The sequence below is a fragment of the Macaca nemestrina genome, chromosome 12 (genome assembly GCF_043159975.1).
Source record: "Macaca nemestrina isolate mMacNem1 chromosome 12, mMacNem.hap1, whole genome shotgun sequence".
Taxonomy (NCBI): Eukaryota; Metazoa; Chordata; class Mammalia; order Primates; family Cercopithecidae; genus Macaca; species Macaca nemestrina.
Genome location: NC_092136.1, coordinates 117,287,452 through 117,299,976, shown reverse-complemented (window position 1 = coordinate 117,299,976; position 12,525 = coordinate 117,287,452). Strand labels below are relative to the sequence as shown.

General features: G+C 52.0%; 1 protein-coding gene across 1 annotated transcript in view; it reads left to right on the top strand.

Moving 5' to 3' along the window:
- The window catches only part of LOC105476431 (DS cell adhesion molecule like 1), a 365,099-nt gene that overhangs the window by 326,271 nt on the left and 26,303 nt on the right, over positions 1-12,525 (top strand). Inside the window, exons 17-19 of the mRNA XM_011732389.2 lie at positions 676-916; positions 4,297-4,443; positions 6,980-7,135. Of these exons, the coding sequence (XP_011730691.2) occupies positions 676-916; positions 4,297-4,443; positions 6,980-7,135 (544 nt within the window). The remainder of the gene's footprint in view (positions 1-675; positions 917-4,296; positions 4,444-6,979; positions 7,136-12,525) is intronic.

Below are 12,525 nucleotides of genomic sequence, written 5' to 3'. Positions count from 1 at the left end.
AATTGCTCACCTCCTTCTCCATCTGATTACTTTTTGTCTGCTGTTCTATTTTCCCCAGGCCCCTGAACCCATGCCAAATGATATTCCTATTCATTCATTCATTCGTTCATTCGTTCAGTATGTATTGAGGGCCCATCGTATGCTAGGCACCATTCTAGACACGGAGAGTGCAATAGTAACAAAGCAGGTAACACTCCTCGTCCTCACGGTGCTTCCGTTCTAATGCGGGCAGACAGGCAGATTTCACTAATGCATAAGTGGAATTTATAGACTGTCAGATGATGCTATGTGCTGTGGAGGAAAATAAACCAGGAAGAAAAATAAGGAGTGCCAGAGAGAGGCAGGGAGCTGTCTTACATAAGGAGCTAAGGAAGGCCTCATTCAGAAGAGGCATTTCAGCAAGGACGCGGCAGAGGAGAGAAGTGTTTCCCCTGAGATGGGGATGTGGCCAAAGAGGCCAGAGTGCTGGGGCGCAGGAAGCAAGGGGCACAGGAGGGGATCTGAGAGGTAATGGGAAGTCACAGGTCACACAGAGCGGTGCAGCCATTGTAAGGACTTTGGCTTTCATTCTGAGAGGGGCTGGGGCAGAGGAATGACATGATCTGACTTTGGTTTTAAGAGCATCATCTTAGAGTGTCCCATTTCTTTGTCCCCACCCCTTCCCCATGCTCACAGGCACCCAAGAAGGAGCTGCAGAACGGTGTCATCCGGGGCTACCAGATCGGCTACAGAGAGAATAGCCCCGGCAGCAACGGGCAGTACAGCATCGTGGAGATGAAGGCCACGGGGGACAGCGAGGTCTATACCCTGGACAACCTCAAGAAGTTCGCCCAGTATGGGGTGGTGGTCCAGGCCTTCAATCGGGCTGGCACGGGGCCCTCATCCAGCGAGATCAATGCCACCACTCTGGAGGACGGTGAGGGCCCAAGCAGAGGGGAGTGGGCACAGATCCCCGCCATGGGCAGAGCCACAGCTGCCAGAGAGGGCTTGTGGGTCCCTCCATTTGCCCCGGGCCCCATCTTGGTCCTGTGTTCCACACAGGCTCCTTGCATCCCAGCCATTTCCTCTTGTCCACTGGCTCCTTGAGGGATGCATGGGCCATTCAGCATATTGGGCCTCTTCTTCCTTTTGACTGATGCTCTACTCATCCGGTCTCTGTCGACCTGTTGGCCTGTCTGAGAATTTGCCTGTCCACCTGTCTCCCCATTCACGCTTCTCCCTCGGCCTTCCTCCTTCTTCCTGGCACCCTAACCCCTCTCTCTCTTCCCTCTACACCTGGTCCTATTTCTCCTCTTTTACAACTTCTTGGAAAAAGGGCAGGAGCCAAATTGCCTTTGTGTTCTAGCCTGGAACCTGTCCACCATCTACCTGAGATGGAGCTGAGGAGTTAAGAGATCCTAACGTGTATGCAGCAGAGGATTTAGAGTCCAGCTTTTTAAGTCTTCATTCTTCGATGACTGGAGAGAACCCCACACTCTGATTAGTACATCAAAGGGCCCAGGAGGAGAGGGTTAGGAGGCAGCAGGAACATGCCCACACTCCAAGCACAGAGAAGATGCCAGCTGGTACCTGAGCCTGCACCAGGTTGAGAAAAAGGACATGGCCCTTGATGCTCCCAGACACGGGGCCAGGCTGACCTCTGTCCCCTAGAGAGCAGAATAAAGAAGAAGCAGAGCATTCTTCCAATCTTCCTTCTTGATGCCCCAACCCAAAACTAGGGTCTGAGACTAAAGCCCCGCTGAGTCAGAACCTGCCCACCCCGCCCCAACAGAGCAAAACCAATAGTCCAGAGGGCAGAATGCCATTTCCCCATTCCCATCAGGAGACCAAGCATTTCACCACTAGAGAGCCATTCCTTTACAGGAAGCAATGCCCTCCGCCTACCTCGCCCTCTCTGAAAATGCAGCACCCAGGGGATGGGGGACACATGAGGTCAGAAACACCTGACAGTAGATACGCTCGTACCAATGGTTCCCAACATGGCCACCAGTTGGCATTATCTGGGGAACTTTCAAAATACTGATGCCAGGCTTCAACCCCAGAGATTCTCATTTCATGATTCTGGGGCAAAAGCTGGGCTTTCAGATGGGGCCGACTTCAATAGCCCCAGAGCATTGAGCGCCTGAGAAGAGGGGAGAACTGAATGAAGGAAAGAGGCACATGGCAGAGAAGTCCAGCGGGAGGGAGGAGAGCCGCACCGCAACCAAACCCTCAGCTCATGGCCCTCGCTATCCCTCTCCATCCCTCCCACCCTGAGATGCTGGCCTCGGGCCTGGGTGGGTTGAGGAAGATCAGCTTGTCTCCTCTTAGTGCCAGGAGTGTTCATTTCAGCAGTGGCCTAACATGTGGTTCTCAGCCCTGAGCACAAAGCAGAGCCTCCTGGAGGTCTGGGAAATGCAGGTTGCTGGGCTCCACCCCCCAGAGCTTCTGCTTCAGCAGGTCTGAGGTGGGTGCCAAGAATGTTCATTTCTAAGCCGGGTGTCCAGCCTGGGTAATACAGTAAGACCCCATCTCTTAAAAAGAAAAAAAGGACGCATTATGTCGAATAAGTTCGCAGGCAATGTTGCTTGTCCAGGGAGCACCTTTGGGAATCATAGCACCAAGAGTCGCACCATTATCTATGCAGGGAGGCCAAGGCTCAAGGAGATTAACTCATCCAGAACCATCTATCCAGAAAATAACAGAGTCTGGATCAAAATCTCTGAATCCCATCCATACCCTTCCTGCTTCAACTTGTGCCTCCCTTTTGCTTGGGAGCAAGGCTGGATGCAGGAACAAGCGATGCAGATGCAGGAGACTTTAGGAAGGTGTGTCCAGGGAACAGCCGTCCCAAGCCGAGGCCAGCCTGCCCCACCGAACGCTAAGCTCCCATGCACCGCCAGGCCCACCTCTGGCCTCTGTCCAAACACCACCTCCCTTGCCTCGTGGGGGCCCCTGGAATTTCCAACAGGGAGAGATCAGCATGGGCTATGGAGTCATTTTCAAAACAAAGGGGGAGAGGGGAGAAGAAAGTTTCCAGCAGCATTTGCTCAGCAGTTTTTCATACTTAATTAAGGCCCTCGTTAGCCTGTCAGATCCTGATCGTTTCCTGGCAATATTAGCACTCCTCCTGGGGTATTCAAGGGCCCCTGCTTTAGCAATAGTGTCTTTTCCATAATTATATTACCTTCATTTTGTTCGAACGGACGATCTGTATTAGTTTATTACACTGGGTCCCTAATTACATGGTGCTTATATTTTTACACCTAAGTAATATGAAACAATAATCATTCTCAAAGAGAATCGTTAGGATGATGTATTATCATTTAAATGCTCATAAAAATTAGAGTTGCCTCTTGTGGGGCAATGGGATCTAATTACCTTCCAGCCAGTCTGTGCCTCCTTTCTCCCACTCGGAGCAAAGCAGACTCCATCTTGTGCTTTGTCCCTGGCCCTCGGATGCCAGCAGGAAGTGCCACCAGAGTTCCCCCGAGCTGAGGTGGATCCCGGGGGATAGGGTTTCGGAGGCCTGTCCTCTCAGGAGGGGCAGGCTGCACAGCGCCCCAGGGTGAGCCTCAGCTTAGACTCAAAGGTGGCTCTCAGAGGGACAGCGTGGCCGGCAGGAGAAGCACCTAAGCTGGTCTCAGAGAGTGTTTTCCCATCATCCAGGCCTTTTAGTGTGCTCGAGTACAAGGGCATGAGCAAAGGTTTAACGGTCCCAGAGGTCCCGAGGTCCCGGTGGAAGCTCCTCTCCTGCACCAGGGTTAGCTGAAGTCCTTTTCCCTTCTTTGCCTTCCCTTCAGCTTGGAACAAGGACACAGGAGTCCCTAGAACCAGGCCTTGGCCCAGACCCCTGGTCAGACGACACAGAGGGGCTGGCAGCCGTCAGATGAGATGATGCATTGCAGACACCTCCAGGGCTGGCTTGGTGGCCTTCTGGGTCTGTCACGTTCATCACAGCAGGATTTCCCTGGGCTGTGGTGGCCCACTGGAGAATTCCCAGGGGCTCATGCCCAGAGTTCATCACCTTCTTCCCCAGGATTTAACCACAACCAGGAATGTGCTACCCAGAGAACAAGGAGCCAAGTCTGTAAAGATTTCTGCCTGCCACAATCTCCAGGAAAGGAAACTCGGTTCACTTCCTGGCCTCCCTGCCCCAACTCTCACTCTCAGCACCCGCGAGTCAGGAGTCCCTCCACTTGTCTAACTGGACGCTCCTCTGGTTGGACCATGGAATCCAGCCTGGGACATAATTGCTGTGCTGTCACTCACACCCACGACTGACTGGACCCTTGGTTCTCCCCCGACCCCCTGCAGTGCCCAGCCAGCCCCCTGAGAACGTCCGGGCCCTGTCCATCACTTCTGACGTGGCCGTCATCTCCTGGTCGGAGCCCCCGCGCAGCACCCTCAATGGCGTCCTCAAAGGCTATCGGGTCATCTTCTGGTCCCTCTACGTGGATGGGGGTGAGTCTGCTGGGATGATGGCTGGGCCTCAGGGGAGAGGTGCAGGGTCAGTGGGGTCTGCTCCCAGGTGTAGTTAGAGCTAAGCATCCTCCCACAGCATGGCAAGGGGAAGTGCAGCCCCCTCTTCTCCACACGGCGAGGCTGCAAGAGGACGATAACGGCTATAGGGACCAGGGGATAGTGAAGGGGCTCGGGATTCACTTGCACACCTCCGTGTTCAACTGAGGTCAGAGGCAGGGGCAAGGGGGGTGGTGGTACACAGGGTGGCATCTCTGGTGAGGGGTAGGAAGGAGACACCCAGCTACTCCCAGACAACAGTGTGTGTTTGGGGAAGTATTGGGGGCATGAAAGGGGCAGATGAGCTTTTCTAGTTTCACGTGTTGATATTAGGCCTTTATGGCTGTGTGAGTCAGATACCAGTGGGGAATAGTCGGTACATTCAAATGGGGCAATCAAAGAATTTAATGAAGGGACTGAGGAGGGAGGTGGGCACCTGGGACGAGCATCAGCAGGAAGCCAGCAGCACCTAAGGCCAAGGGGGAAAGGGAGGAATCAGGGCTACCAGAACCCAGGGAGAGCCTATCTTGGCCAAACCCAACTGGAGCCAGGCATGCAGCAAGGCGTGTTTTCTGTGCAAACAAGCCGCCCAGGACCCAGAGAAGGGCAGAGAGGTGCGCACAGTGGAGCTGGGGGGTAGGAATGGCAAATGGAGAGAAACCAGTAAGATGGCCCAAACTTCTGAATGTCTTCCTCGCCCTGGAATGTGCAAACAGGTTTGAGTAGCATCCTACAGGCACACCAAGCTCCCGCCACTGGTGTACACAGACCTTCATGCGACCTGGAGGCTTGTAGCTCACACAGGTCAGAGGACCAGCGTCCCAAATTATGGAAACATTCCACTGAAGGCCTTAGTCATCTCAATAGACCACAAAGGACTAAAATGAGTTTGCCCCCAATCTGGCTCCTGCACTTTCTGCCTCCCAGCCCCCTGGGCCCTCTCTTCTTTCCTGGCGGACCTTGGAATCCAGCTCACAGTCATTTGTCCAGTGCTACTACGGTCCCCTCTCCCATCCAGATTCCGCTCTGCCCAGACACACTGTCAGTAGGAAGCATCTTTCCCCACCGCCACTTCCACTCTCTCCCACAAAAAGCAGAGGGCTCTAGCTCAGGTTGAGTTCCCTGAAGGTCTCCCCAATTCTTTTGCTGTGCAGTGCCAGGCCACGCTGCTCACAATGTGACCTCACTACATTCATATTCGTGTGGAACCAGGTAAAGGGTGGTTCCCTGTTTTCCAGAACTCGCTTCCTCTTTTCCAAGCCTGTGGGCTTCTCCAGCGTAACCCCTAAGGAATGTATTGGCCTCGGCAATCCCCAAAGACCAGCTGGACACTTGACCATGCTGCCCTCTTCCTGCCCTTTCTCTGGCTCCAGTCCTGGACAGGCCAGCCTGGTTTTTGACTCCAGGAGAGGAAGGCACTGCTGCTCCGGCCTCTGGGGGTCCTCCTGCACTGACCTGGAGTCTTCTCACGCTGGGCACAGCCTTCTCATCCTCTGGATCCTGGCAGCACTGCTTTCCCTGGCCAGGCCCTCTTCCTTGGCCTTTTGCCTGCCCTGGACCATCCACGAGGTGCTGGGAGGTGGGTCTCCAGGAACTCATGTCTACGAGGCTGGTCCTCGGCCCGTTACTGGACCTGTCTTTCTGAAAGCCCAGCAGTCCTAGTGGGAGGCTCCAGAGTCTGTCCCTTTTCCTTCTCTTACAACTCTGGCCCTCGTGGGACCATCTCCCTAAGCTCCTCTTTAGAGTCTATGAGAAGGTCCTTGCAGGGCCGGGATGTTGGGTCCTCCCTAAGCCTCAGGAGTGTCCCAGCTCTTCCTGGCTGAGGCTATCGGCTCCACCAGCCTCACCCAGGCTTTCTGTGCAGTGAATGGCTGGGTGTCTCCAACGGTGGGGAGAAGGCAGATGGGTCACTCAACCCCTTAACCCAACTGGGAGTCCAGGGTGCTGGCTCAGGAGTAGTCAGAGGCAGGAGAGGCAGCCTCAGCCTGTCACACGTCATCCTCAGGTCGATAACCACCCAGGGAGGTCTGGCGGCCCAAGGCAGGCTAGGCAGCAGGAGGAGTGGCTGCTGAGCTGTGCCTCCTGGATGGGACCTTCTCCATCCAGGTCCAAGCCACTCCAGGCTCTCCCATGGGAAGGGAGTTGGGTAGCGGGAGGGAGAAATGTTGCTTGGAGAGATGGAGAGAGAGGCGTTTTAAAGAGCATGTCAAGGTGAAATTGGTGCAAAGTCAACTGAGGCCGGGTCCAGGCCAGCATCTGTGGCTCGCCCTCACTGGGCCCTTAGAGAGACGTGGCCTAGGGGCAGTGGCCCACATCTGCTCCTGGGTACCTCAAGGTGAAAAGCCCTCTAGTCCTCTCCTCCCTGGAGTTGAGGGCTGAGCCTGCGCAGTAGGTGTGAGCAGAGCCTAGGCAGCAGGGGTAGGAGCAGGGGCCGCAGCCTGATGGAGCTGGGCCCTCAGAGTTTGCTGGTCTCTGGCAGAGTGGGGCGAGATGCAGAATATCACCACCACACGGGAGCGGGTGGAGCTGCGGGGCATGGAGAAGTTCACCAACTACAGCGTCCAGGTGCTGGCCTACACCCAGGCTGGGGACGGTGTGCGCAGCAGCGTGCTCTACATCCAGACCAAGGAGGACGGTGAGTCCAGGCCTCTCCTCGGGACAGGCTGGTCCTGCTGCCCACTGCTCACCCCCAACCCCACCCCAGGAGGCAGGGTGAGAGCAGGGTACTGTCCTTTCTCCTGCCCTTTGAGCCATTGGAGGGTGGCCTTGAAGACTCTGGGGAAACGCTCTCGGATTCATGCATGAGCAGATAAGCAACGTGAACCTCCCTGCACCTCCCCCCGCCTCCCCACACACACCTGCTCTCTGAAGCATTGAATCAGAGGCCAGAGAAACCCTCTCCCCCTACCCCAAGGGCATTCTCTCTGTGGCATCTGCTCCCCTGACGCGTTCAGCCTGCTTTCCTCTGGATACAGATGTTGGGGCTGGGGGGGAGCAGGAGCATCGCTCAGCACATCCCGGGTTATGGACTTCGTGGTCACCCCATAGAGGTGGGCTCTGGGCTTCTGCCTCCAGCCCTGCCACTTTCTTCCCCTCCCAGTCCCAGCTCTATCACTTAGTTGTGTCACAGGTGGGCGCTCTGGGCCGGGTGCCCTGTTACTGGAAGAGGTGTGACAAGCGACTGGCACACAGCGGGCACAGAAGCAGAAGATATCCTTGGCATGATGGCTTCCTCCCCACTCGCCCTTAGTTTTTTCAAGGGATATGGAGGCCCAGAGCCTAGATCCTACCCAAACAATTTGGCTGAAGGCACTGGAAGGGTTTAATGTGTTGAAACGAGTGACTCAGGCTGGGAGTGGTGATGGAGAAGCTGCCATTGTCGCCCAGTGCCTGGTGACTGGACCAGCTCCCAGCTCAGCTTAATCTCCAGGCTCTCCCTCCCTCTCCGCCTACAGCAGGCCCCCTCTCCCCTTAAGCCCTGAGCAATTCAATATTTACCAACCTGCCTGCCCTACTTTTCCTGTCATTAATCCTCCCATCAAGGCCTCCTGGGACAGCTCCGGGCAGAGCCACCTGCTCCAGTGTGGAGACTGAGCTGAGATGGCATCTAGAGCCTGGTCCCATCTGAGGCCTCAGGGCCACACTCAGGCACCTTTTGGCCTCCAGAAATGAGCCCCTGGAGCCCCCAGGCTTCTTCTTGCCCCCTGGTCTGATGCAAGGCCTACGCTATAAGCACATCTACCTGTTTAACTGATCAAGGCAAGGCCCTATGAGGAACCCAGAGGTCTAGGAGCATCACCCTTCCCTGCAAGGAGCCTTCAGCCCTCTGCCCAGAGCCACACATGGTTATACACAGCAGGAGCCCGGGCCCAAAGAAGCACTGCCCCTGACCTTCGGGAGGCAGCACTGCAGCACGGAAAAGGCGCTGGTAAATACAGCGGAAGTGCATACCCCCAGCCTGGCATTCATGGGGAAGTCACTTAGCCTTCCTGAACCCCAGTTTCCTCATGATAAAATGGGGAGAGTGGTACCTCATCAAGTACTAGTACTACATCTAAAATGTCAACTACTAGCAAATAGCAGTTGCTTTATGGCTACCGAGGTGCTGGCAAGGAAATGATTGCTTCAGGCCAGATGCAGTGGCTCACACCTGTAATCCCAGCACTTTGGGAAGCCGAGAGGGGGAGGATCACCTGAGGTCAGGAGTTTGAGACCAGCCTGGACAACATGGGGAACCTCTGTCTTTACTAAAAATACAAAAATTAGCCGGGTGTGGTTGGGCACCTGTAATCCCAGCTACTTGGGAGGCTGAAACATGAGAATCACTTGAACCTAGGAGGCGGAAGTTGCAGTGAGCTGACATCATAGCACTACACTCCAGCCTGGGTGGCAGAGCAAGATTCCATCTCAAAAAAAAAAAAGAAAGAAAGAAAGAAAAGAAAGGAAGCGGCATCAGAGCCTCCAAGGGGAAGCCCAGGTCACAAAGAACCCAGTGTCGGATGAGGTCTCATCCAGAACGGCAGTCATAATATGACTTAACCCGCCCAAGAGCCCCGGGAGGGAGGCATTATTTCCACATTACAGGGGAGAAAACCGAGGCCTCCAGAGTGAAAGCTACTTTCCAAATGCCACTCAACTAACAGGGGACAAATCCAGGCTTTCTTGTCTCCACATACTTTATCCTTTCCATCAAACTACTTGTGTCTGCTAGGAAGCTGTTTGTTGTGAAAGCCAGTGAAAACAGATTTCAGCCATAAGCACATTTATTATCACACACAGCAATAAGTCCTGAGTAGGACAGCTCCAGGGTTGGTTAAGTCAGAGGTTCCCAGCCTTCTGCTCTGCCATCCTCTGAATATCAGCTGCCCCTGCTAGGATTTCAAGATGGCTGCAGCCCTAGGCATCACACCAGACAAGATAGAGTTCAGACTGAGAAGAGGGAGTCTCTTCCTGTGGGCATGCCTCTCTTGGGAGTCAAAGTAACTTTCCCAGAAACCCCCTCAACAGACTTATCCTCATTTCCCATTGGCCAGAGTGGGGCCACATGCCTCTTGCTAAGCCAGTCGCCAAACAGCAAATTGAATTATCGTGGCCAATTTACCCCAAGCACAACATACCCTCTAGTGTGGGCAGTAGAGACAGCTGTCTCTGAAGTGTGGAGGAACACAGGTACCTAAGCAAAAGTGAGGTTCTATTTGCAAGAACCAGGATGGAATGGCAGAGGGTAGCAGTCAACTCTGCCTGTCCTCCACAGCCACCCCACCTCCACCAGGCTCTCCCATTCATAGGTGGAAGTTATTAGTTATTGCTCAGTTGGCATGGAAAGCAGACAGGTCTGTGGTCCAATTCCAGCCCTGGTGTGGGAGCTTGTGCAAATATCCTCATCTGAAGACACCATGACCCCACCCTCAGGATTTTGAATTTTTCTAAAGGAAAAACAATATCAGGAAATTTAGAAAAAAGCGAAAGAAATTTAAAAGAACAAAATGCAAACATAAATTCAGGTTTATTTACTGAGTCCAGATCTCTTAGTCCAAGCATGATTTCAGGCTGGCTTGGCTGGACCCAGTTAATGAGCTCCAGTGCTGACTCCTCAGCCTCCGTCTGTGAATATTAAACCTAGCAACATGACCTCCAAGTGCAAAGTTGACTTGGATTTTAGACCACTTTAAAGACCTTTAACTGAGGAAGAGGCATGACTAGACCCACGTTTTAGGAAGGTAATTCTTGTTGATGGCCGGCAAAGGGTGGGTAATAAGGACTAGTGTCAGAGAGACCGGTTAGAACCTGTCGAGGTAGAGGCGAGGAAGTTATGCACTAGGGCAGCAGCACTGAGGATGAATGGCAGTGACAAGTTCAGAGAAACATATCAGAGGAGTTCTACCTCCAGCAAGGGTGGATTGGGTGACTTAAACTCACGCTTCTTCTTGCTGAGGACAGCTAGCAAATATGGACAAACTACTTTTCAGAACACCTGTTGAAGGCATCAGAAAGCTACAGGAGAGTGAAGAATCATTAGGCCGGGATCCAGGGGAAAACAGAGGCCCCGGAAGTGAGCCTGACATTTGGAGCAGCTCCTTCCCTAAGGGACATTTGCTGAATCTGGAGGCAGTGGCCGAGAAGCTGAACAGCACTAGAAAGACATGAACTGGAGGTCAGGGCCTGCCAGGATGTGGGGGTCTGTCTGGTGAATCCCCCTCACTTAGAGTTGAGACCATGAAGGATGGCACTCTAAGCGTAAAAGTGGACCAAAAGCAGACAGTTCACCTTCAAATCATCCCAATACTGGAAATTGAAGTTACCCCAGATTGCTAGTGCCCAGATTGCAGGTGCCTATCAGGAGCAAACGTGAATCCTCTCTTTAGGAAGATAACATCAGCAGATGCCACAAATTATTTCTACAAACTATTTTGCAAATGCTGTGTCTGGAATACAATAAAAAATAATGGGACAACACTAACAAAAGCCAGCAGGGAAAAAAAGACAGATAAGAGCAACAGACCCGCAAAGGTTTCAGACTTGGGTCTTATCAAACATGGACTTAAAGATAATTATGTTTGACAAGATTGAAAACTTCAGAGAATTGGAAACTATCAAATGGAAAATCTAGGGGAAAATACCCTAATACTTGAAATTAACTCAGTTGATGAGTTTAATAACACATTAAACATAGTTGAAGATATAACTCATGAATTGGAATATAGGCAGAAGAAAATATCCAGATGTAGCACAGAAAGACAAATAGATGGAAAAGTAAAACAGCAGGTAAGAAACATTGAACTTCAGTGTGTATACAGATCACTTGGGGATCGTGTTAAAATTCAGATCCTGATTTGGCAGGTCTCAGGTGAAACCTCAGATTTTGAATTTCTAACATGCTCCCAGGTGATGCTGGTAATTATCCACAGACCACATTCCAAGTATCAAGGACACAGAGGATGCAGTGAGAAGAAATCCCAAAGAAGAAGAGACAGAGAATGAAGTAGAAGATAAAATGTCTGAAAATGTTTCAAAACTGATGAAAGATATCAAGCCACAAATTCAAGAAGCTCTACAAACTCTATTGTCACACATTAAAGAAATCTGCACTTTGGGAGGCTGAGGCGGGTGAATCACGAGGTCAGGAGTTCAAGACCAGCCTGGCCAAGATGGTGAAACTAAAAATACAAAAAATTAGCTGTTTCTACTAAAAATACAAAAAAAAAATAGCTGGGTGTGGTGTCAGGTGCCTGTAATCCTAGCTAGTTGGGAGGCTGAGGCAGAGAATTGCTTGAACCCAGGAGGCGGAGGTTGCAGTGAGCCGAGATTGTGCCACTGCACTCCAGCCTGGGTGACAGAGGGAGACTCCATGTCAAAAAAAAAAAAAAAAAAAAAAGGCCGGGCGCGGTGGCTCACACCTGTAATCCCAGCACTTTGGGAGGCCGAGGCGGGCGGATCACAAGGTCAGGAGATCGAGACCACGGTGAAACCCCGTCTCTACTAAAAATACAAAAAAAATTAGCCGGGCGCGGTTGTGGGTGCCTGTAGTCCCAGCTACTCCGGAGGCTGAGGCAGGAGAATGGCGTGAACCCGGGAGGCGGAGCTTACAGTGAGCCGAGATCGCGCCACTGCACTCCAGCCTGGGCGACAGAGCGAGACTCCGTCTCAAAAAAAAAAAAAAAAAAAAAAAAAAGGAAAAGAAATCCACACCTAAGCATATCATATGAAAGCTTATAAAGAAAACAGAGAGAGATCTTAAAAGCAACCAGAGGAGAAAAAACTGATTACTCCAAAGAAAGAGCAATAAGATTGTGGCTAACTTGTCAGAGACAATGGAAACCAGAAAAAAGGACAATGATTTATTTGTATATATATATAAAATATGTAAGGGAAACAGTTACCAACCTATGATATTATACCTAACAAAACTATTCTTCATGATGAAGATGAAATAAAGACATTTTCAGACAAATAAAAACTGAGAGAATGTATCACCAACATACCTGCCCTAGAGAAGTATCAGAGGATATTCTTTAGAAGGAAAAT